This window comes from Mesitornis unicolor, unplaced genomic scaffold (assembly GCF_000695765.1).
Source record: "Mesitornis unicolor isolate BGI_N332 unplaced genomic scaffold, ASM69576v1 scaffold17525, whole genome shotgun sequence".
NCBI lineage: Eukaryota > Metazoa > Chordata > Aves > Mesitornithiformes > Mesitornithidae > Mesitornis > Mesitornis unicolor.
In genome coordinates this window covers 1-26510 of record NW_010184983.1, presented here as the reverse complement: position 1 = coordinate 26510, position 26510 = coordinate 1, and the positions used below count along the sequence as shown (strand labels likewise).

The 26510-nt window shown below is 39.7% G+C and overlaps 2 protein-coding genes across 2 annotated transcripts in view; one reads left to right on the top strand and one right to left on the bottom strand.

The window, feature by feature from the left end:
- LOC104540794 (hepatoma-derived growth factor-related protein 3) overlaps positions 1–5041 on the top strand; it is a gene marked incomplete at its 5' end in the record, with an annotated part of 14945 nt that extends 9904 nt beyond the window's left edge. Inside the window, one exon of the mRNA XM_010184679.1 lies at positions 3938–5041. Coding sequence (XP_010182981.1) covers positions 3938–3943 — 6 coding nt within the window. The remainder of the gene's footprint in view (positions 1–3937) is intronic.
- Positions 5042–6268: 1227 nt separating this feature from the next.
- On the bottom strand, positions 6269–24868 carry TM6SF1 (transmembrane 6 superfamily member 1; the record flags this gene model as incomplete). The annotated part of the gene is given in 9 exon segments (XM_010184678.1): positions 6269–6875; positions 12514–12633; positions 13652–13744; positions 15820–15924; positions 19789–19910; positions 21299–21381; positions 22265–22368; positions 23341–23438; positions 24745–24868. Coding segments are annotated over 9 exon segments (1041 nt in total), but the record flags the coding sequence as incomplete, so codon positions are not given.
- Positions 24869–26510: the final 1642 nt, after the last annotated feature.

Here is a 26510-nt window from a genome sequence, read left to right as displayed (position 1 = left end):
CTTTCCCTCATTGCTGTCCTTTGACTGGTTTCTTCCCCAGAAAGATGCAAAGCCTGAAGCTCAAGGGTTTTGTTATCTAATATTAATTAACGAATAATATTTTAGCTAAGACACTCCATCCCAGAGTCTGCTCGTCCAGAGTCACGGAGCCCACCTTGCCATGACAGTCCTCTGCAGTTAAATGCTAAATTGTTTGGGCTTTCTCAGAATACCACATCCAGAATATTGCAGTGGAAAGGTGTTCATGGTTGTGTTGTTTACTTTCTGCGGTACAAAATTAGCTTATAAATCAGTGAATTCGTGGCAGCCGATTTACATTCCATGTTTAAATCTCCGGTGACTTGTGTGTCTGGTTCTTGGCTGGTGTAACTCTGAATCTTTATCACTGAACACCTAAGTTGCTTTTTACTCTTGCTCTCTGGATACCCATATAATGGCATTTGAAAGCTGGCTGTAGTCCCTGCCCCACTAGAGAGCATTTGAATGTTAAGATCAGCACTGAGGGTATGTGGCAAGTTTTTCTTTTGGTATTCATTATTTTAGTTACAGTCCGGACATCGTGTTGGTAAATGAGGCTTTCTTTGTGTAGGGATGCGTGTAGTTGCCTTTCAGGAGAGGAATGATTTTACTGAGTCTTTGAAAAGTAATCGATTTGTTGGAAATGAAATACATTTTTTTGCTCCTGCCACAGCCTGAATATTAAAGTGGGGTAAAGGACTGTGATCTTTTTACTCACGCTGACAATCAGTTACTAACATGGGAGTCAGTGGATCTATTTGTGGAGGCAACTGCTTGCCAGCATGAATAAGGGGATCAAAATCTGGTCCAAAATTACTGCCATCTGATACTATTGCAATTGGGAGAACATATTTAAAACAGCCTGCGTCCAGGACATGGTCTTTGTTGTGATGTTCCTGTGGGGTAGCAACAATTCCAGTTACTGCTGTGAAAGACAAGTGTTATGGCCAAACTGGCCAGAGAAACCCAGGTTCATTGTGTCCTCTTGATGTGGCTTTGAGATGTTTGGTTCCTCTGCTCTTCCTTCTTTACCTCTCAAGAATAACATTGGTTAGGCTGCGTAACAGGTTTGGGGTTTTATCGACATTAGAAACATAGCATTTAGGGCTCTGCTCAATGTAAAAGCATTTATGTGGGCATTTTCCCAGAAAACTGAAACAAAGTATGTGTTTCTGTCTGAGGTTTTTTTCCAATGATCTGAAGGAAGTCAAAATCTGCCGCTCAAAAAAAAAAGATAACATTTGTAAAAATGCATTTAACTCTTGCACAGTAAACATTTCAATGTAAAAATCTCTGGTGTTAAGGGGTGCGTTGTCTGCTGCCTTTATCTGGCTCAGGAGAACAGCACTGCTAAATAAGGCAATGGGACATAACTTAGCAGAAACATAGATGTCTGGATGCAAGTTGAGATTAAAGCAGGCGGTATAGATGAAATATACCCTTTGCATCTCTGTGTACATTGAATCCTGTAACCATTTTGACCTCAAACCAACATGGAATAACAATGATTGTACAGAACAAGTAAATAATTACCCTTCTGCCCATCCAGCAAGAGCTTTTCAAGTACAGCATGGCTGAATCAGTTGCCAGATGCTGTTGAGAAAGGAATTTTCAGTGCCAGAAAAAACAAGGCAATTTGTGGATTTAGCTTTATTCCCTGCTCTCTGAGTTCTCTGTCCCTCAATTTTATTGATGGCTGAATTTTTTCACTCAAATCAGTCAGATCCTGTGCCATTTCTTTTGTGTGCAGTAGCATTGCTCAGTGCGACACATGTTGTACTGTATCTTACGGTAAAGCCGAGAGACTCGTTCAAACAAAGATGATGCGAGCTGATCTGATTCTGAAGAGACATGAAACCATGGAGACCGTGGAAACTGCTCAGCTCTGCCGCATCCTTGCTGAGCGGCTGCCGCGGGAACCTGGCAGCGCCTGTTGCCCGGGTGGGCAAGGAGCTGAGGTCCCTGCGCGGCCCCGCTGACCCCGGGGCTGCCTGCGTCTGGGGAGGGGAGAGCTGCTGACTGCGGGGGCACCTGGGTGTCACGCTGGAGGATGGGACTGGGAACTGTGAACATCCTAGGGGATGATTTGCATACCTGGTGCTTTGCTGTCCCTCCTGTGCCACGCTGTGGCCCAAGGGAACTGTCTGTGAGACAGTGGGCAGTGGAAGTATTAACATTTCCCATGTGAGAACGGTGCCTACCCAATCTTCTGTCCTTAGCCCAGAGGGGAACTGCTGTTAATAAATCCAAAGGTTTCATACCACAGGACAGCGTTCCTCACTGGAGCTGAGAGGAATGCCCTAGGGACTGACAGTCTCACCACCCATCCTGCCCATCAGTGCGGGGTTAGCAGCTGTCACTAAGAACTTCAGCAGAAGGCATGGTTTGATTGCCCAGTCATTTGTAGATGTTTTAGTGGGTGTCTGCGCTTCCCTCTGAGAGGAAAGAAATGGCAGCGAACCCCTCCAAGCCACATCTCCAAAGCACCTGGAAGTACAGTCTCACTGAGTCTTAAAGAGGAGAGAGGTCAGTGAAGCGCAGTGCTCAGGAGGAGCAGTGCGTTGTTACGCTGGCTCCAACAGCTCCTGTAAGCCATCCTTACGTGCATGAGCATTTCATAATAACCCTTATCACCTGTCATTAGTCAGGATGTACCAGGACCTCCCACACGGAAAGTGCAGGTTTCCATTACTGTTTGCAAGCCCCTTGTCACAGGAGAGAAGAACAACACAGCCCATAGCTCAGAGGTGCAGCAACCAGCCTGGGATCCCACACTGCTCAGTGGGCACTCCTAAACTCTTATCCTGATGGATAGAGGAGCACAGTTTGCTATAGCCAGGGCATCACCCACAGCAGCTATGATGGGCCAGAGAAGACAGCTTAGGCAACAAAGAGCAAGTGCAGGGATGCTAAAATGTCTCCTTTTCATACCCTCCTCTGGATCCCAGGTAAAATGAAAAGTCCATCATCCCCAGTGGATTTAACCTGTACCACCCTCCCCTTATTCCTTAATGTTGGTTTTTTTTCTTGGATGATCACGCCAAGTACAGCACTAATTCCTTCGTACTGCTCATGTGTTGTGTTTCTTTCCGTTTGTCAGGGTGTGGGTGGGCAAGCATTGGCGCTCTGAGTTCTTTACAAAGGAGGAGGGATGTCTTGCTGAGGGGTAGGTAGTTGCGTAGTGTTGCATGTCTTCCTGTTGGACAAAAGTAGCTTGTTCCTGTGCTTGTAGGTGAGTTTTGCTCTCTCTGTTTAATATGAAGAAACCAAGAGCTGGAGACACTCGCCATGATCACATGAGGACAGTCTGATCCTGTTCCCACTAATGCCAGGGGAAACAAGAGCTCGCCTTGACTCAGTCATGAAGTGGGAGTTTCCTCCTTTTCTGTCATCACCTTACAGTGAACTTCAAGCCAAACCGTTTCCTTCTCAGAAGCAAAATTCAGATACATTAGCTATGAAAACTGTTTATCTCGCTAAGAGTTCATTTGTTTGAACGAATGGGCTTCTCATCACGAGGCATTCACAAGTGCAGCAGCGCCTGAGATTTTGCATGAAGCCTCTCAGTGATTCAGTGTCATGGAAAAGGGCAAATTTGGGTTGTGTGTGAAGTATACTATGAGATTTGTAATTAAATGATTGGGGAAAACACAAACCTACCCACATACATGACTGACTTTGAATAAAGTCCTAAATGTTTCCTTTTAAACGGTGTTCTTTAATAGTCCATAATGCTGTGTTTAGTTGATGTAACATAAGCGGTTTTCTCTAGAAAAAAAAGGCTGTTTGAGCAGACCAGGGGGTTACCTGGACCTGTGGCTTTGAGGAGTGCAAAGAAGCCATTAATTACAGCGTTTGTTGTAGCATGCTCTTTTCTTACATCAAATGTGATTTTGTCTTTTCTTTCTCTCTCTTTCAGACTTAACCAACATAATGACTGCTGAATATTAAGGGAAAACACAAGAAGGTTACATGTTTGGTTGTCTAATATTCTTGGATTTGATATGAGTCACCACATCTGGTCATTAGTATCATCAACAGCATCCCAGTTTGTATGCACATTATTCACATTCCTATCTGTTGTGTTTGCAGAAATGACATTTTACCCTTTTTTCTAAGGGTTACTTTTTGATTTTCCTATTATTTGGTTGCATGAAGTTGCCCTTTACCAGTGGCTGAGGTTTATGAAGATATCGCATACTTGAACATGGTTTAGATTCCTTTTCTAGACAGAAAAGGTGTAACTCCAAATTATATCATTCTAATTCAGCATTTTTTTAAAACAAGAAAATCTTAGAAATTATTCCCCTCCATGAGACTACAACAATATCTTCCACCCACAAACATAATTTTATATTTCCCTATATCCATACTTTGTTGATTTTTGATCAGTTTACAACATGAAAGTTCTTCTTCAGTTGAGATCACCGCCAAGTTCAATAATGTAATAAAATACCTTTCCTTATTAGAAGTACCTAGCTAGTTATACTCTTAATACTTCTCAAAATCATGATGTAATGTACACTATCTGACTTAGTTCCTATATGTGGAGTTAGTGAAAGTCTTTTGTGTTTCTTTAGATTAATACAAGGATTTTTTCCAATGCCAACACAATTTGAAACCATTCATTTGGATGCTTTCCATTTTTAAGCTTACTGTGATATAGAACCCTATGGGAAACCAAAAGAAAACATCAATTTTAAACAATGAAAGGCTTAAAAAAGGATGCTGTCATTCTGGCTTTTTTTTCCTTTTGGAAATAGAACTAGACTAGTAAGTAAGCATTCCAAATCCATTATTCTGTGTACATTATTGTTGCTATTGTGATAATAGAGATTTTTATTTATTTTTATGCCAGCTTTTATTGTGAAAACATATTTAGTCTGGTTTTATCAATCCTTGTTATGCTTGTCCTTGGAACATCTTTTGCGTATTCAAGGTTTGTAGTTGACGAGTTTACTGTAAAAAACTAAAAAAACCGCAACAAAAAAACAAAAAAGGAAGCAAAAAGAAAACAAAAAAATGTATTGTTTTTACAGAATAAATTTATTGGAATGTGTATTGGGAGTAAGGTTTGAGGTTGTAAGCAACTAAGTTAGCGTCATATTTGGCTTCATACGTGTAATAATGTGAGGTATTAATGTAAGTCAAGTATTAAAGCAAAACATTCTGTTAACATGAGTTGACCATAATAGATACAAGTGCAGGTGAGATCTTTATTTTTTTCTGTACTTTGCCTTTTCTGGATTACAGGAGGTTATTAAATTCACCTTGAATGTATTCAAAGTTTCTTTAAAAACACGAGAAGTAACATTGGAGGTTGAAATACTTGTTTATGAGCCAGCATGTCCTATCACAGCCCAGCAGCTCGGGTTTGGTTTCTTGGGAGCACATACTGGGATGGAGCTGTCCCAAATTCTAGCGTACGTGGAAGGAGCCCCTGCCAGGGAGGCCGGGTGCTGGAGGAAGTCATTGCTCAGGTGCTTTTAGCCAAGAAGCATCGACTGGGATGTGTTGTGGTTATTTTGCACCTGCCCCCTCTCCTGGAGAGGTATCAAACCGTGGGTCCTCTCCTCTGAGCACTGCTGTGAGCCACAGCTCAGTGCTCAGCGGGAGAGCGCTAGCGCATGGATTTCTCCCTGCTCCGAAAGGGCCCTTGTGCGGGGCACGACACGCATGCGCATGAGCTGACGCTTCCTTGTTACTGATTAGGTTTCAAAAGACAATTAAAATTCTCTAAGTCAAAACACCCAAAAGTCAACATCCCAAAATAAAGTGTTTCCGGTTCAAATGTATCAGCTAATTTCATCTGTGAGAAAGGCACTAAATGTACTGCTTTTAGTAGAAATACACATAGAAGTCATAGGAATAGTTGTAATTGCAAAGAGAAACCAAGGTCACTGTTTTTTGCTGCTACTTGTTTATGACCCAACGGCATTGGCAAAAGTAGCTGCAGGGAAGAACACAGCCAAAAACCCCTCCTCTGAAAATGCATGCCATGGCGTAAGGCAATGAGCCCTCCCCGCCCAGTTCAGAACTGGCAGTGAGCACACGCTTAACTTCAAGCAGCTGAGCAGTCCTTGCAGAAGTGAATCCTTAAAAGAATTAACAGAACTATATGATTTGCTTATCATATATGGAGTCTTACCGTAAGAGTTGATTGCTACTGATAAGATTACCTGGGATTTTTAACAAGGCTGACCCACAAGACATACTTTTTGACAAATAAAACTTGTGCATGTGACAGAGTTATGTATGTTAATTTTTCACACTTCAAAACATTGACCTTCATATTCTACAGTAGCTCTGTATAAGGATTGCTAGTGCTGATATTCCTCACTGTGTGGAGGCTAAACACTGACATCATTATTATTATTTAACTTCATGCAGTATTTCTAAAACTGTCAAAGCAGCTTACTTAAAAATAGCTATGTGAACCAGCAACTCCACTGCAGCATAAAGTCAAAATGTTGAGAAGTGGTAGTGAGGGAAGTCGCCTTTATTTTCCCTTTTTCAGTAGAATAAACAAAACAGACCGTGCAACTTCACACAGCTGTGCAATTTTACACATCTTACACACTTCGTTTGGGTTCCGTTCGAGCAGTTCTGTTACATCCCAACCCAGTTACATACATAGCCAAAAAGAGGAGCTGAAAACAGTTGTGCTATTCCGTTTTTTCTTCTTGCTTTGTTTTCATAAAAAACTCTGGCTTGTTGACACACCTGTAAGCCAGCAGCTGGGGAAGAATCCCATACATTATGTTCAATATCAGAAAAAACTGTTTTGCTTCTTCAGGGACTCTGTAGATGTAAGGAGTTCGAGCATGAAGAGAAGCACCAATATGGGAAAATTGAGCCTGTGGTGTATATGTAACATATATATTAAAAAAAGGTGAAGTTGATGTGTATTTTGGAAAGACAGCGTAATCTGCATGCAAGTAACCATCTCCAGCAACATTTTCCAAGCCAACCCCGTTATTCCAGAATTATCCCTCATACATTTGCACAGCAGTATAAAAATACAGTCTAAATTAAGGTCGTGAATGTCTTGGTGTAAGAGGCATAAGAGGAACAGTTAGTACCATGGTGGGAGGTCTATTTTATGCACATGGTGGCACTGATCTTTCCATCAGGTATAGGATCTCACCCTTGGCGTGTAGGTGATTATTCGTGCAGCAGGGTCCATGATCCTTGCTCAGGCAAACAGCTGCTGGGGCGTGCATCACCGCAGAGGTCTGCCCTCCTGAGCCTCTGCCCAGTGGTGGGGGTAGGACTCGCACCCACCTACCCAGGAATGTTGTGTTTGGCATCAATGGGAAGCAGACAGACACGCGCTAACTGAATGCAGTTAGGAAATAAAATTTGGGAAGCTTTCAGTTGTTTTTTTTAATCTTAAACCCAGCCTTCCAGATTCTGATCCCAGAACTCCTGACGATGTCAGAAAATGTCTGTGACATTTGGCTTTTGGGCTGGGAGAGGTTCTGAAGTATAGGTTAAGTTTACAGTGAAGGTTACATCCAAAGACAAGCTTGCTGGGCTGAAGCGTATTTTTAGCATAAACAAACATTTAAAGATAGAAGCGTCAGGATAGTCGCTGTCTTTTGTCTCCATCTGTTACCTGCTATTTCAAGCCACAGCTCATTCACGTTAACTATTGTGTGCCCAATATTTTTATTATTTAGGTAGTTAGCAGTGGAGGAGCTCTGAGAAGATAAACATCAATTTGATCTTAAGCAGAGCAGGAGAAAGGAACACCAGGATTTTAGAAATGCAGAGGAGTGCACTATGGCCAAATCACGTCCTCTGTGCTGGCTTCAGCGGGAGTTATTTTGGACTCCCAAAGAACACAATTCTGTTCAAAGTCAGTAAAGTAGAAATTGAAATACAGTGCAGGTGGTTTAATATACACCCCTCTAGCAAAAGGTGAGGCTGAGGCCATACATTACAATGGACCAGGAGATGGATTTTCAGGTGATTGTAACCAACTCCACTTAACAGGGAGAGCTGATCTAGCAAACCTGAGTCAGGAAACAGAGTAATCAAAGAAATCAAATACAAACACACTTCAGCAGAGTGCCACTTAGCATGTTGCTGTAAATAGCTATTACACAGTAAACAGATGTTCTGGGGCACACTATCAGCAGCCTTTTTCTGTCAGCCTCATCACTCAGTCTGTTTCTCCCAGCCTGTTTGTTCTCACCTGTCTTAGGCAGGAGCTGCCTTTGGCACCTGGGGGGTCTTGTTCAGATCCCTGCTGCCTTTCCTCACCTTGGGAGCCATCTCAGCGCAGCAGCCAGAGATTAGCGCTCAGAAGCAAAGACCTCTTGTTACATGAGGTCATGGTTTTCCAAGGAAATAGCCAGCCACAATCAGGTTTCAGGTAGGAGATTTGGAGCTGTCTAATGTATACCTAGACACTAGCAGCCTCCTGGTAGTATTTTAGAGCTGCTTTCTGGGTGAACAAGATGTTAAGCTATGTACTTCTTTATGGAGGATTGCAAGGCCTACCTGTCTCCAAGAGTGGCCAGCAGTGCATGATAGTAAGTTGATAATAAATTCATAAGTTCATAGTAAGCCTTGTCATAAGGAGCTGTAAGGGACTGCTTCTGAGACCCAGAGCTCCCACAGCCTCCTAGTTGCCTTTGAAGATCTAAACCTTATTGTGTGGTCTTGTTTATTACCAGAGTTGTGGCACATTAGTGAGCTTTGAGCGTTATAAAAGGAAAAAGCAGAAACATTTTGTTCTATTTGTAGCCCATGAAGACTTTTACTAGCTAATGATGCACCATATAATGAAGTTACTGTTTATTAGACTTGTTTTTCAATATAATACATTGCTTTTTCCTTTCATTATCAGGGAGGATATTTAGGTCTATTAAAGTATCTTTTTTTTTTTTTTAATTTGATTTGCCTCTGTGGAAACTGTGTTATGTCTTTAATCTCATGTGTTTCCTTTCCATAAGTGTACTCTGCTTCTGCATTTTTCTTCCCCTGCTTGGGGCAGCAGGTGTGTCTTAAAAGCAGATCTCACTCACCAGTAGCCCAGTCCTGCTCTTCTTTCATGTACCAGGCACAGTTGCACCAAATGCACAATTTTAAGCAGTAAGACAAGAGCTGTAGGTTACTGGGGAGCACTGTGCCTGTTGGGCCATAGGCTGGCACTGCAGTAAGTGAGAGCAACCTCAAGTCTGCTGTGTTACCTCGCTGCGATCAGGTCCTCTCAGCAGATAAGCCATTCCTTGGTGCTTAAGTTATTAAGCCCTCTCTAAGTGGAGAATTCTGAGAATCAAACCCCTACACCTTGGATGAGAAATCAACCAAATGAGATGCTGCAGGGAAACTTCTAAGGTAGCCTTATCTATCTAATGTACAGCCTTTAACCTCGATGCCTCGGCCAGTCTGCTGATCAGGCTGTCACAGCAACCAGAAGCTGCCTGGTGCTGGACATGGCACTGCTCAACTTGACAACTGCAATTTGTGTATGCCTGGCACTCATTAAGCTTCTTGTCTGTGTGAAATAGTTTGAGTTTGGATTTATTGGTTTTTTTAGTGTTTTTTGCCTGTAGCCCAGTCATAGGCAATACTTGTTGTATTTCTTACCCTGCAATCAAGAAAGCCCTCCAGCTAGGGAAGGGCTTGGGAAAAGGTTAGGAGTCATTCTTCACTCTCTGTGTTCTCTAAAACTGGCTAAAACAAGCAAAGACTGCAACTGATTTTGGAGGAGTTTGGAGCAGGTCTTACGAGCCTAAGGAAAGCCATCAAATAGAGTGGGGAGGGCGTAACCTAGAAAAATATATTCCTTGGGTTTACGTTCTCTTGTAGACAAGAGGCACTGCAGAAAGTAGCCACGAAAAATTGCAGGATTAAGAAAAATGCTTAGATGAAGAAAATGCAGAGAATAACTTTCTAAATCTGAAAGGGAAGGGATGTGGGCTATGGAGTGGGTGAGACGGAATGGTTTTGGGTAGCAGCACTGTAGCTCTTCATCCCTTCTCAATGTGGCTCACTTGCATACAGAAATGCCAATTGTACCAAGCTCACAGAGGCTATTCCAACACTTTGTATCATCAAAGCTCCTGGTACTCCAGTCATGTGGCATTTAAAGAGCTCTTCCTGAAGCTTCAGAAAGTCCAATAGGGGTCACAATCTGGTTTTGGAGTCTGACTGTTAGTAACAGAATAATTCAAGCTGAGAGCTGCATGTAATTCTGAAAAACAGTAAATATTTCTCTTTGTGCGTGAAAGGCGAAGCACTATTGGAGGTTCTTAGTTTTAGATGCATCATGTGTTGTTTTGAGACTTGTTTTTGTAAAAAGTACATACTTCATAATGATAGAAATAAAAATAATTAAAACCTCCACGTTCCCCATCTGTAGGAGCAGTGTTCATTCCCAGGGGGCAATGCCCACTGTTCCCATCATTAGGTATTTACCTTTTTTGGGACCTTTGTACATAATAGAAAGAAAAATGTGTTTCAGTAACTACGTATGTTTTAATTATCAATTACAATGTTTTAACTTGAGAAAACAGTAGACAAACCTGGAAATGTGTTTTGTGCCTCAAAATTGCCAAGATCAAAAATAATACAGAAGGAGTCCTCAATTCATTGTCACATGTTTTTTGTCCCAGGTTGCTCACAAGTCAAATCAGTTAAATCATGTTCAGTTGTGGGATGACTGACGTTCATTCTGCAGTGCATTAAAGTAAAAACTACAAAAACAATCCCAACCCTCCCAAACTTGAAGTGTTTTTTGAATCAGGATAAAATGTGCGGAGTGTGCAACAACATCTTGTCAGCCCACAGTTTTTGCTTGTGCCTAGAACAAGCTTTAAAGAGTAACATGGGAAATTTTAAGTATTAGATTTGGGTTAGCAGTAGCTTTTTGTCTCTTTGTCTAATGTATAAATCAGCATTATCCTGAAGTCAGACCACAAGAGACAACAGAGGGGGTTTTACACCTTAGGAACAAAATGTTGCATGTATTAATCATGCAGCTAAAAGGTACAAACTGCCATATAGATCTAAAAAAAAGTGAGTGTTTGTTATGGGAAACATTTAAAAGGAAAAACAATCAAACACAAATGAAACCACAAACAAAACAACCCCCAATAAACCAAAACCAAACAGAAATCACTTCCAATGTGAGAGGCTGGGCTTTTTGGTACGTTTGCAAGATTGTGATAGTCAGCACTCTGACTTCTGGTTTACTCTTTCTTGTGCTGAATTATCTTTGAAGGAGCAGTTTCTTTCCTGACTGTCTGGGGAATTCATGAAACCTGAGTAATCTGTCAGTAGAGAGATGTTCCTGACACTGGCTTGCCTACTTTAGCTAGCTTGTGCTTTTTTTAGATTAGATTTGGGCCAAACACAGTTGTACGACATTTATGATAACTGTTTGAGCATTTAAACCTCCTTATTAATATGTTTGCCAGGTTCTGTTTTGATCTAATTTGGTGATTCAAGATTCTCTAGAAACTGGTGTGATTTAAAAAAAAAGAAAAAGTCCTATTCTCTGTGATAGTTGCTCACAAATAGAAAATAAAAATAAACTCTTACTCCCCCCATCCTTACTGGGCATTTAAGCTGGATTGTAGTTTGTATCCATGATTGTTATTGAAGGCCTGAGGTACAAAGTGTTGGTCTGTGTTTGTCTAAAAGTGGTACTTGAATTGCACTTACTGCCATGTCCCTGTGTTCTCGTTGTTGTTGCAGGATTATGTGCATTGTCTGGATGCTCAGAGCACATTTCTATTCCTATGTACAGTAAAAATCAACTGTCACTGTCTCAGCTGCTAAACGGTCATTTCTATGTGATGAGAAGTCACTTACTAGCTCCCACAGAATTTCTTTGGTTTGGCCCATCTCCTCATAGCCATCAGCACCATCTAGTAACTAACTATAGTTGTTAGAGAATCAGAACAGAATGAGTTAAAGTACGATCATTGGTTTGCCTTTAGCAACACGAGCACATCTTCGTGTTACTGTGGTTTGTGGTCCAGGAGGTTCCCAATGTTATATCAAAATCATCAACTGATGTTGTTCATTTTGTGTGACTAGTAGAAAGTTTTTTTTCCATTTATCTTTTTCATACTACCTAGTTGGCCAAAACATATTATGGAAACAATGTATTTTACTGTTCTGTTGTGTTTGAGTGTTTTTTCCTTACATGATGAACTGTTAAAGTATTAACACAGGCTTCCTTCATGGTCTCAGCTAAAGAGTGCGTGGTGCTTAAATAAGGTTCACGTGAGCCCAATAAAAAGATTCTGCAGAAGTAGAGAAGACTACTAAAGCAAGAATGCAGTCATTAGAGACATATAATAGGCTTGATTCTCCACTCCCTTAAATTAGTTTTTTTCAGAGACATAAAAGGTGATCTGAGTGACGATGGCATAAAACTCACATGAGCAAATCAAGCCCTAGGCCCCTTATTTATTCCATAGGTCTCTACTTATTAACCTGTAATTCAAGAGTGAACATTTTACAAAGAAATACCTGAGCTAGTCCTCCAGCATGTATAAGGGTTAAATCGGGCATCCAGGAACAACCAGGCACCAGCAGGCCATACAGAGTAATCAGATAATACGGCACGGAGTAGAACATGTATGCCAGCATCTGCATTTTAAACAGAAACGTTAGTTGCTTTGCAGTGTGAGGGAGATGCATCTAAAAAATAGCCAGCTGCTGACAGAGGAATTGACACTATTCAAAACTACGTTCCTGGCAGCATGGATTCCCAGACCTTTCTGCAGTTCTAACTTCTTTGAGAAAAGAATTTCACACCTGGATGGTGTTGACTGGATCCAGCTACCCTGAGGCCTCCACTAACATTGATGGCTGTGGTCTCTTTGCCCCATCCAAATCCACTTCATCCCAGGACGTTTCCTGCCCCTTGCCATCTTGAGACCACGCCAGTAAACATGGCTTGACCTGACTCTGTGTCCAACACAACATGGGTGTCCATTTCTCAAGCTCCACTGCACTTTCAGCTGGGAGGTGTGAGATACACCCAAGCCACCCCTTTCCCAGAAAGACCAGGTCCAGCAGAGATATTTGGGTTCTGCTCGTTGCCTCACTCGTAAGCACTCTTACTGCTTCAGGCATTGCTGCCATGTAGCAGCCAAGGTTACAAAAGAATGGCAGCCTTGCGAATACTACGAAACTAAAGCACAACATTCCCCCCTTTGCAATGCTTGTGTAAATAGGGTTTGTAAAAAAGTGCCATGCTTCACGGAGTGTGACACTGGTAACAGAAGCGTAACAAGATTAAGGAATCTAGTGCCACTACACTCCTTTTGCTCCATTGTTCCAGACTGAAAGTCTGCATTGCCCTTCTAAGAAAGGGGCATGATCATAAAAAGCACGCAGATCTGGTTCATGGGATATACTAAAAGAAACCTCAGTAATTAGGATGTGTAACTCTGGGTAACTTATTTGAATCCAAGTTAAGTTTATCACAACAAAGAGTTGATACCCTATAATGGCTGTAGTAGAAAATACGAAATACTGTTTAGTTTGCCATGAACACATACTTCCCTTATTGAACTTGTCATCTGTGCAACCCACGGCTTCATCTTTGTGCCAGTTAACAAATCACTTCTTAACACTCTATGCTCCACAGTCAATGCTTTACCTGAAGCTTAGGATAGGCAGCAGGATCTTTTATATAAGGCTCGTGAAGCTGAATATATAGCCGGCAGAGGTCAGCAGGGCAATCCAGGGCAATCTAAGAAGAATTTTTAAAACTTCCCGTGAACAAAGAATTGGTTCTAAAACAAGCTAACGTGACACCTGTTACCAGCCCTAGAGACTCACTAGCGGTCTGCAGCACTGCTACCCCGGAGTCTTGCTTAAAATCTATTGCAAAGATGATCTGTTTGATCACCAATTAAAAAGCTGAAATGCAGTTCCTCTCAGCTCCTGCTCAGAGCATTTGTGAGGAAATGCTGACAGCCTGCTTTAAAGATTTTGACTAGAAGAGAATTCAGTCAGTTGACTATGGTGTAGTAAAAGTATAATTGCTATTGATTTGCTCTGATAGACAGACTTTGATCCCAGCAAACGAACTTTCCAATGGAAAATTGCTCAAACAGTGGAAACATCAGGTTAGGCACCCAATTTTAGGATAGCAAGCCACGAATGTAGCCCAAGAAGAGTTGCATCGTGGCAAGGTAGCAGTGGAGAGCAATGCAGAGACAGGTGTTACAATAATAATTTTTAAAAGAGAGTAGCAAAGGAGACATTACTGGATTTTACATTCCTATAGAAAGAACAATGTTCCCAATAAACATGAAGAGAGATCCAGTTGCAAAAGTAGTTCCTTTTCGTAGTAGCCCTTAAATCTACTATAAAAAATACTGTATGTGTCAACAGCTGCCACTAAGAGTTTTATGGCAAGGCAGCGTTAATGCCTAAGTTACGGGACAGAACAGTAAGTTTGGCACTATTTAATTTCTTGTGTATTTGTTCTGTGACTTTGAGGGGGAAATGCAAAGATTTACAAACAGTGGATATTCCTCCCTGTTCTTTTCCAACATGGGCATCCAAGAAGCAGGTCTGAGTGGACTATAACCGATTATGTTTTATTAGCTTTTTCACAAAAGCATGGTTACTGCAGCTTACGCAGAGATGTTCAGTATGAACAAGTATCAACACTCTGTATGAATAAGTAATGCCAGTAAGCAGTTCCTGTTTGGTAAAGGAAATATATAAGGAAATGACCACACTCTCAAAATCAACAAAAAACATCCTCTGAGAAATGAAGAGGTGGGATTGCAGAACCAAGTTAGATGTTAGAGCATGAGATTAACATTTCCCACAGCAAAATTACTGGTAAAATGGTTGTTTAACCTGCATCAGTGGTGCTCTGAAGTAGCATAATCTATAAGAAATGAAGCAGTCTGTGACAAGTTAGAAGAAAAAAATATTTCTGAGAGGCAAGTTTTCAGAGAAACGGCAGAAGATGGCAGAGTACTGTGAGCAGCAGAACTACAAAAGGACAACCATTGCTAGGTAAATAAAATGTTGCTTGGGTACTTGTTGTCACCTCTCACTTGAATTATTCTAGACAGGATCAGACCTACAAATTAGGCAAGCAGGCAGCTGTTTAAGACACCTAAATATCTGAGCTCTGTTCACTGAATGACACTCAACTTCCCTTCAGCTCAAGACAGAAAATGCTTTAGAGCTGACAAAGGACTAGATATACCTACTACCATATTATCTACTTCAAGCATTTTCTGTACTGACTCATTCCCTCAGAAATTTTAATTCAATCAACTATGCTTAAAAAGCAAACATTTTTTAAAAATCTGTTCTTGGTAAGTAGAAACAGCATGTGTTTGCAGGTAATGTGGATAATACGTTGTTTTTTCAAGTGGAAATGTTCTCTATCTCATGCAGTGTAAATTAACTTGGTTTCATATAAAATTTTAATTATGCATCTCTGGTTAGAAAGACATAAATACAGATTTAATTTAGCTGGTTTTTCTCTACGTTCTTGGCCATAAATGTAACAGCAGACCAATGAAAACGGTTTTAGGTCATGTTGATCTGCCCTTGGGATGCTATTTACTCTTGTGATTGTGCACCTTTTGAAAACCATACTTCACGTTGGGCAAAATGGAGAAGCAAAACACCACTAATTATCATGAATAATCAATTTGCCCTATTCCAACCCTGAAAGTCACAGGATTTCCACTGACCAAAATGTACATACTTTTTCACACAGACACAATGATTTCAAATGTAAAAGTCTGACTGAAAATTAGAGGCCAGAATGTTAAAGTATCTCCAACTTACCATGCCCCTAAATATGCAAAACCCTGTTGCTAGAATGAGGTACGCAGCTAACATTAAATCTATTGGTCGTCTTAGGAGTCCTTTCTTCTGGACTTCCTGAACTACCTGCAACACAGAACGTGTTTAGTGGGTACATACCAATTCCACAAGACATAGATTTATCTCCAGATCAGTCACTACAAGAAGGGTGAAGCAGTGAAACATTACGATAAAAGCAGTTCGTTCTCAGTTATGTTCCCTAAAAAGGTGACTTCAGACTTTACAGGATGCAGTGAGGAAAATAAATCTGAATGAACTCTAGAAATGGATGGATCTAAACTGAAGCTATTTCAATACAGATTAATTTACTTTCAAAGCAACTTAAACCAAACAAACACTACTCTAACTCTGCAATCAAATAAGGATTTAAAGCAGCATAATTAACTTCTCCAAAGTTGTGTCTTTTGTTAATTGGAATGAATTCAGTTTCCTGAATGTCCCTATGTAGAAAAGCTTTGGAAACAGTGGTTTGTCTCAGACATTTGAAGTTGAATCTAATACGCTTTGTAAAACAACTGTTTGGAGAGACAGCAAAAGGAGGGTCCATCCCGTTACTGACAGTGAATGCTGGTTGTCAGCAGCCTGTGATGCTATTGAAATTAATGGAATATCACAAGCATAAAATAAAAGCTTTTCTGTGGCCAGATGAGTTCTCTGTTGAGTTCAGTGAGCAAATGATATATCTTAATAAGTAATGCAGAAATAGAGAATGATATGCGTGTGTGTGTGTGTGCATATGGAAAAACTCTCCTTTCGTTCTTTACTACTGTATGCTGTGGATCCTGATGGGCACTGAAGCACTTCTCGGCATCTGGATCTGATCTGTGCCTCCTTTCCTCAGAACAGGGATCCCGCGGCTGCACCGCGTGGGCAGATGTGAGGGGTTCATAGTCCACAGTAGCAAAGGATGTCCAACATGGAAGATGGCTTGGAGGAACCACAGTCATCTCTTTGCCTACATGGTAAAACTTGGAAGACCCATGGAAATAATTTCAGGTAGACTTTCAGCACTGTGTAGTCACAGACAAAATTTTAAGCACATCAGAGTATCCTTCTGTGGTTCCGAGGGAAAACTTCCCCATTTATGCGTGTTACTCATTTCCTCTTCCTTTTTATTAGCCCTGTGTTGACATGCAGACAGCAAAAGAAAAACCTGGTTTCCTTCCTGTTATACACTTGTGGAATTGTCTCCAAAGCACAGAACAATAATTAGGATGTAGAGGCACAGTTAAAAGCACTCAGGATCAAGATATTCACAATAAAGTTGTTGAAACAGGAGAACCAATCTGGCAAGCACAATTCCTGAGTAAGAACCACAAGATGTGAATTGTAGTTTAACAAAAATAAGGCTATTTTAAACACATAGGCTGCCCCTTTCATAAAACTATTTTTTTTGTCTTGTAAAGGATCTTTTCCAGAAAAACAAATAGACCTTTGTTTGTCTTTCAAACACAAATAACAGGTCTGTTTTGGCAATGTGTAATTATGACCTGGGCCTGTGTCACTTCACGGTATTTAAAGTATGAGTGTAGGAATGTTTCTAATATTACCTGCAAAGAGTATCTATATGCTAATATTTATTCCTACAAAAGACAAAGGCCTCCCATGGCTGCTGAGTTCAAGTCAATTTCAGATGCAGGCTACCTAAGGATAATGGAAAGTTTGAGGGTTGATATCTTTTCTTTCCACTTCTGTCTAAGTATGAATCTTATATATAGACATCTAACATCTTATGAATCTTAAGTATGAATCTTACATATATATACACACTCCTTTCAAAAGGTCTGTTAAACGAATGTGCGTATTTACTGTGATCACAGTGCTACAATAGAACTTTGTACCTAGAGGTTTTGGGGACAAAGCCAATATTGGAAACAAAATTTGGTGCAATACAAGTTTGTGAAATTGCCAAAGGTACAGAAAACTTACACCTCTTTTTTCCTATGTATACATTTTTGCAAACAACATGAAAATGCAAAGCTTAAAAAGAAAATAGCAGAAACAAGAATTTGGAAGACAGTATGCGCTTTGCTGACAGACCTCAGCTACGTAGTAATTTTGCCTTACCCTTCTTTTAACACAGCAAGGCCACCTCATGCATACTCAAATCAATTGCATGTTAAGTACACTGGCTGAGTAAAGATGACCTGCCACAGCTTTCCCATTTACTGCAAACAACACTCAACTCTGCACAGATCTCGCCAACCCTGCTTTTCTTTTGTGTGGCAAGGAAGTCTGTAGGCATGCTTTGTAATTTCTCTCACTTCCAGGAAAAAGCTATTTTCCATAGCTTCTGAGAGGCCCCTTACATGATGAGTTTAAAGGAATCAGAATAATCTTGTCTGCTGTCCACAGAAGTCAGTCCCTTCAGCACTCATGTGCAAATCTGAATTTATGTGTATTAATTCTGTTAATGAATTTTAAGTTACATTCAACTCTGCTGAGCTGTTATACTTGTAGATAAATCCGCTGGGCTTTGTAAATACTGCAGCACAGCTTGGTTTGAGTCTAAATGAGGGCATAACTCTATTCCTCTCCCATGTACCCATCTCTATTAGAAAACACCAAAAACTTGATAACCTCTTCTCTGTCCTCGCGACGATTTTTTTTTTCAAACTAACTGGTTTATAATAATATTACAGCAATGAATACTTGGCCAACATACCCTGCTTCTGTTGCTTTCATGTAAGTATATTTTCTATATACTTGCACTATCATGTTTAAAAGCATGATTATATTTTCATCTTAAATCTTTTAATACCAACTCTGAATAATGATAACTTTAAAAAAGTTAAATGTGACGGCTAATTGCAAATTATCTATTGGAAGGGAACTAAGTATTTTCAGGACTTGCTAATCAGCTAATCAGTGTAGCATTACACACTATTTTCTGGAAACAATATTTAATTTAAGAGTGAGAAAGATGCATAAAAATAAGAAAAAATCAGGAGGAGTCATGTTAAGATTTAAAGGCATTTTTAGGTATGCAGATATTGAACCCAGGCATCTAGGCATGGATATGGAGCATAAATTAGCTGTGAAGATACAATACAACTACTAAAAAAGAAACAACTTAGGAAGAGTAGGAGGCCCCCATGAAAGGAATCACAGCCCAATGCCTCCTGAACTTCTGAGCAAGGAAGTTTAGGTTTACAAGACAGGATTCACTTAGAAGTGAATCTCTTTTTGAAATGATATTTAGAACCTAAGTTTCTCTGGAATATATCCCACAGTAAAATATCAAACCTAGCAGTTTAGTTCCTGATCAGCATAGGAGACATGGCTGTATTTCAGCAGATAAGCTGTCCATCACATATTTTCTACAATAGCAGTTTTTGTGGTCTTCTCAGTACTAGGAAACAAACTGAAACCTTCATCCATCCTCTGTGCAAAGGATGTTCTTACTACTATATATGGCAAAAATTGCCATCACTACCCTTAACTACACTTAACTTCTGTACCCCGATGACTCTAAAGAATGTGTTTCTGGCCAGAATTACTGTTGCCAAATTGCTTGGGATGGGACATGTGGCTTCCTATAAGCCTATGCAGGAGGGTAGAAAAGGGTTTGGCACCTGAAGTTTTCCCCAGTTTGCCTTTCATAGGGATTTTCCTAAAAGTGTTCATTCTGTAGCTGTTCTCCAAACTTCAGGAGATATGAACATCTGTCTGTATTCCTCTTTCCTACTGAAGAATCATGGATGGACACCTAGAAATTTGTTCTTTATACATGAGAGTCTTTCGCTTTTTCTTTATCCCACAATAATGAAATGGTCCTGCAATATAGATATTTTTACAGTGTCTACACAGCATGACAGCAATTGTCATAACAGTGAACAGTTACAGTACATTCCTATAAAACTCATTGGAAACAGAAAGCATATTTCAGCTTTCCTAACAGTAGCCAACACTTAAATACGATCATATTACCTTGACTGGAGTGTCGTGAGTCGCTGAAGGTTGGTTATAAATTCGAAACCCAGCCCATATGGGAAGGCAAATATATGGTACACTTAAGAAAAAAGCAGGACACACTTTTGTTCCATATTTGCCTGTTAAAAAATAAGATGTATGAGAATTTATAAGCTGTTTTGCAGAAGAGTTAAAAAAGAGCCTATGTGATATCAAACCTGAAGCAGCTATCTTAATACAAACATGACTCATTAGAAACTGCTGGAAAAGCAACATGCAAATCTTGTTGAAAATCATGTGCTCAACAGTGGTAGAGCCACAGGTGACAGAGAGCCTAAAAGATAAGAAGCCATTTTGGAAATTAGGGTGTCTTTGAGTGGACAGGAAACCACCTCTGTCACTCTGCAATAGATAATCCTATAGGTTGAGACAGCTTTGAAATCTCTTAATGGAACCAGCTTCAAGTAGAGACATCATTCTTAAAAAAAAAAAATTAAAGGAATGTATCCATTTTTTTAAGATCTGATAGAGCATTCATTTTCCAAAGTCCTGATTTCTCCTACAGGCCTGTACTAATATTTGAGGACAAAATATAAATTCAGAGAGCTATCCTCAGCCCAGGTATATCAGGAAAAGCTGTGTCTTACACTGGCTACTCTCTACGTCAGAAAGGAAGGCAGAAGGCATGCTTCTGAAAACAAGTTTCTCAACCTTCCCTAGAGGAAAGAGGAAGAGATATTATCACATTAGATCTGCTTTCCCTGTGGTGCTTGTATATCTACAAAGGAGGGAACTGCACTGGCCTCAGGCTGCACTATGAATACTTCTCCTCTGCCATAAAAAGTGAGGCCATAGCAAGCTTTTCTAAAGCTGTCTACAGGATTTGGACACGTGAACATTTTTCTCCATGAAAAGCTTGTCAACTCTGCATCAATCTAAGCTTTGCTAAAAAGGAAATCTTTGAGGAGGGCGCCACTCTTAAAGGACCACCTGTCTGTAATAATGGTGCAAAAATTTTATTACAATTCTCAACCTCTAGCACCACAGCTATGCACTGATTTATGTTAGAAATCTAGGAAAGTTAGATTTATTATTATTTTTTGTAGAATAACTTCCAGATTTCACTTTTAAAGGTGATCTGGATGCCTCTTGTAAGCTGCTTGAAAGTAAATTGTAAATTTTATGCAAAACAAGATTTACATTTTTTAATGATACTAAAAGACAATTATTGTCTCATTGCTTAAAGCACAGTCTGGATGAAAGCCTTATGGGTATAACAAAATACAATACTATTTTTTTCCTTGAGAACAATGTAAATTGAAAGGGTTGGTTTTTTTTCCCAGACTCTGTCTTCCCCTCTCCTATTTAAATTTCCAAATATCTTGCATTTCTTTTTTGATATTTCTAAAATTCCTCTTTCATATTACTAGAGAAAGGAACCAACACTACAGTGAAATTCAGAGAGCAGAATGCTGATTTTAGAAATTGTTTCAGAGGAAAAAGTTATTCGTATAAATTATGTCCTTACCCACAATGTTTCCAGGCATAAAGACAATGATGCTCATTACAATGGAACCGAGCCAGTAGAGGCCAATGGTTCTATAGCTTTGTCTGTTTAAAAAAAGAAAGCAAGACATAATTATTGCACCATCCCTAAAAATCCACTACCCCAAATCACCCTCAAATACACTGACTCCCATGGCTGTATCTTAGTAAGTAAGGGTTTTAAAACCTGCACCACAAGTCAGCAGTGGATTCTTGCCTCTGAGAGGGGGAGATGGAAAAATCCTACATTCATGCATGAGGAGGTTACAGAATCATGGAATGGTTTGGGTTATCACAAGAACAGTAGAGGATTTGTGCACAGTTACTTGCCATTATGTTTCACTCAGCTGACGGCTGACTGATGATTTTGCACATCACAGGTTGTACAAGACTATCAGATAATTGATAATTAATTTAATTACGGTAGTGCTTCTGTTACCAGGGGGTACATTAAGCTCAGGAATTTAAGTGCTTATCTTCTCAAACTCTTTATTCAACAGCAAGAAACAAAAGAACATCTAGAAATAACCATTTTCTCTTAAACTGCATGATACTTTCTAAAACAGATGAGAGAACATCATCATGCTAAGTAATACACTGTTCTCATCATAAATATGGTATTTTTTAAAAAGATGTTACATGTGTGTTTTTAATGTGCATCCTCTTTAAGCTTTCCTTTTAACTAACACAAAGCATTCGGAGGGGCTATGCTCTCTGCTGCAAAGAGAGATTACAACTCTGGATCTGCTGGTCTTATTCAGCTGAGAGAAAGGTTAACTTGGTGAGGTTTCAATTCCTGAAAGTAACAAAATTTTAATAGTGTTGCTTTGGCTTAACACATGAAACAGTCTTGAAATTAAAATCTAAATACTGCATAGAAAAGAAAATCCTTTGTAAGTTAAATGAGAATCCAAGCAAAGTAAACAGTACACAAATCAAAATGACTTACTCCCATGCAATAGCTGCCACCATCAACAGATACATCAGATAATGAACGGAGCCATCCCAATAGCAGATCACATGGCCGTACGCAGTGTTCAGATATGGTTCACCCTAGGGAACATTTATTTTAGAAAAGATACAGTGATTAGAGGAAGACTAACAATCAATGAATATAGGAAAACAGTTTAGAAAAGCAACTGATGTTCTTTCAATCCAGCGGTAGTTTTTGACTGATAATATACATTTCCAAGCACAAACTTGTCTTAGGCAGGATCAGGTATAATTAAATCAGTAATACAGTAGCAAAACAGGGTGCAAGATAGGAGGAAAAATTCCTATGTATGACTGTCAGCATTGTTTTGCTATATTACAGAAACACTACTTTCCCATATTTTGTGATAAAAGCTACAAAATAAAGATGCATTTAATATGGAAGAAACAAAAATGTATTTAGTAACCTGATAGTAGTGAGAGATCTACAACAGCATTGCATGTATTGATGACAAGGTATAACCTTGTAAGGTCCAACTCATTTCACGCTAAAGTTCATGGAATCTTTTCAATGACTTCGTGACTTTCATATCAAGCTCTTACTGAGCTATTTTTGGTGGATGTTGATATTCAGCAGCCAACAGATTCTGCTGACTAGGTATCTGGCATCATCATTTTTTAACTCTACTTTAATTCCTTTTAGTAAAGTGATCAGGCAAAAATAAAGGAGCAATTTTGTTTCCTTCTTGGTAACGCATTTAGATACTGCAGTACTCATCCACTTCCGAGTACCCATGGCTTTCTGCTAACGCGTACAGTCTACTCAGTTCCCACAGAAGTTAACACACAACAGCGTTAATTCAACTACATGAAGTAACGCTGGAGCTTGAAAGGTATGCTATATTTTCCAAATGAATCATTGGTTTCAAGTGAATGAAGGCTTTTTCCATAACAATAATGAAACAGGTTAATGATCAAATTCAATACGACCCATTTCAACGTGTTAGCGGCTGTTTTTTCTGTGAAAAATATCATAAGAAGCTATTTATAGTAAAAATTTTGTTTGCATTTGTAAGCCAAACAATTGTTTACCTCTCTCAAGTAATGAGTCATGAATCCATCAATAATTCCATCCTGTTCCAGTCCAATTATTAGATTCACTACACTGGTAAAGGCAAATACAGCATAAACTGTAATAAGATAAAGGAAAAAAATTAATAAAAGACTTGGAATAACAGTTACTTCACTGACAAATTCAGTCAGGCAGAGATCTATTGAACTAGATGCATCTACTTTGAGGTCACAGATATTTAGCGTACAGGATGACTTTCTCACAAAGGTTGATATTTTTTAATTAGTGTTTAGTCAACGAAGTTCTTCAGAGGCTTTTCTTAGGAACGTGATATTCCATAGAGCTGTAGGCACGGCGTACGTGGAAAATCAGCATCTGCAGAAAGGACTACGTAGCCGTTCAAAAATCTTGGTCACACAGAGTAGACGACCTTGACTGCAGTCATCTCTTGGAAAGGAGAAAGGACAACAAGATGGAGGCGGAGAGGAAAATGTGACTTGCCGTTTTAGGAGGTGAGCAAGACAAACTGCATTAGACACAGTGTGCCATAGGAGACCTATCTGGTAAGTCAGCAAGTCACTCCTTTGAGACAGGAAATTCATTTGCAGTAGGTTTATGTTATTTATTTCCTTTGAATTCAGTGTGAATTGAGAGTTCCTGGCCTCGCAAAGAACAAAGACACCTACAAGTTATGATGAGGAGGAAGAAGAGGGCAAATACAGGTGGTTTGCCTACAGGCGATCTTGTAAAACTTCAAAAACAGTGGTGTTTTGTCTTCTAGATTTTTGCTGTAACGTAATTTAGACCTAAGGTTTCATTTGAAAAGGTACTCGATATCTCTACACTTTTATGGCAAAGTATCAATACAGAAACATTTGTCCGAGCCCACAGACCGCTTGAGCTAGGAGTTGGGGTAGTTTGAACTTGTTTATGTATCACAAAGGTGAGTTAACACAGAAGCCTAATAAAAATGGGAGAATTAATTAATTCAATCACAAGAAGAACCAATCTATGGAGGCCACTGATCTAAAAGATCCAAAAATGCCAAATGATTCCACTTGGGATGACATGTGTGAGAGGTCTACTCTGGTGCCCAAATCCTGCCTCAAGGAGGATCTTCACAGAACAGGTATGACCATATTGCAACACTTTCACAGCCCAACTCCACTGTTATTCTTTGCAAATAGGAGGTCTGGCTTGTCCCTAAACTGCACCTCCTATTTGAGAAGAATAAAAAGGTTCAAAAGAAGCATTATTTCTCCTTCTCTTCCCCCAGTCTTTCTTTCTTTCTTGGCTCCTCAGCATCTCACCAGACTGGGTTCTGAAGACATGCCTTAAATGTTCAAGCTGAACTAACCGTCATCTATTAACATTTATAGAAATTAACACTTACTGAATTTAGCTTCATTGTTACCAAGACATACCATAAAACAGCGGGTCTTTCGGTGGTTTTCTTTTGACAAGGACACGAGCCAACAGACCAATAAAAACTAGAACCAGCAATCCAACGGCAACGATTGCCCAGGAACTGTAAGAGTATTAAAAGGAAAAAGAATTTAAAAGAAAGACAGAGACAGAATTTTGCTTCTTCAGCTTTTCTTACCAGCTATCCTTAAATGTACATACTCTTAAAGTAACTTTTAATACTCTAAAAGGCTGTCCATTGCACAGCCTGTCACAGTATAAATTTTATAGTTTTGCAGAATTTATGTGCCTGTCTTTTCATGTGTGATCATCTAAAAACAGAAAATACGAAAATAGCTAGATAAACAACATAGCCAGGAGTCTAGATTTGTCTGACTAAAATCAGTTTTCATACTGGTATCTGCAAAAATAAACAAAAATGATGGAAAACTTAAAGGCCAACAAGAGGTGAAAGTCACAAGCACAGAGATTTCAAGGCCAAGAAGGATCATTAGGGACATTTAGTTCTAACCTCAGCAATAATTTATCTACTCAGGAAATTACATAGTCACAGATAAAACACATCAGCCCCATGGAATAGGAGTAGCAGTGTGGAGAACCTATGATGGATCTAGGGCTAATTTCCAGTTTTGGAAGTGCTACCAAAGTCTCTCTGGCCCTATAGGGCAGGAACGCTTGGGGAGGGTTCAGGTGGGCTTGGCAGAGAAGATCTTTTCTCTGAAGACGGGGCTATAATGATAGTGCACGTAAAGTGGTGGTGGATGAAAGCACAAAAAATCTTGGCACAAAGCAAATTTGTCTCCTTTCCCAAAAAACGCAAGTTAAAAAAATAATTCTGAAATTGCTTTATAGCTCTAAGTGCTTAAATTGTACTCAGTTCTCTTTAAGACAGACTCTCTTTCTCAGTCTTCACTTTTGTGCTTGTGTATGGGGAAAAAAAAGAGGGGGAAGTTAGGTAAAGCCCAGAAGCATAAGCTAAACACATTTGGTGTGTATGATTTTATACACAGTACCCCACTCTGTGTGTCAAGAAAACAAATTGTGTATAAACAAATAATACTATGACAATTTCATCCTTGGTGAAACGTGACTTACAATTATTGCAAAAAATTTGCAAGATCAAATATTTCAGAATATATACAGACATACTTTCTGTGTCAGGATGAGCAGCACTAGCTTGTTGATTTATTTTCTGGTTTGAATCTTCTGCTAGTCTGTTTTCCCAGCAATGAATTTCTTCATACCATTACAGCTGTTAATATTGCAGTGAGTTTTCACTGCAGTCTATCAATTTGAAATAAATATTGGCAAAGAATCAAGTAAATCAGCATGTGTTATTCGGCATTTCGCTAGCAATGAGAAACAAAAAGTTAAGTTATTGGCCAGAAGGAGGAAAATGAGGAAGGAACAGATGTAGCAAAGCCTTAAAAACATGAAGCAAATATTTGTGGGGTAAAGTTGCAAAACACTCCAGGCTGTGGGATCACAAAATACCACATGGACCTTTAACTACATTGTTTTTTTCCATGAGGAAAGACTTTTCTTCTCTAGACCTGCGGCTTATCCAGGGATCCTATTTTTTTGGCAGAGCGAGGGCATATGGACATTTTCAGGTCGAACCCGTCCGTCGCACGGGGTGCCTGAGGCGAGCGGCTCGGAGCTTTCTGAGCCTGGCGAGTTCTTCCATTCGTTTTTAAATAGAATTGGATTTTGTTTGTGAACGCCTTGACAGGGGAGCCGAGGGAGGCCGCAGAGCCCCGGGACC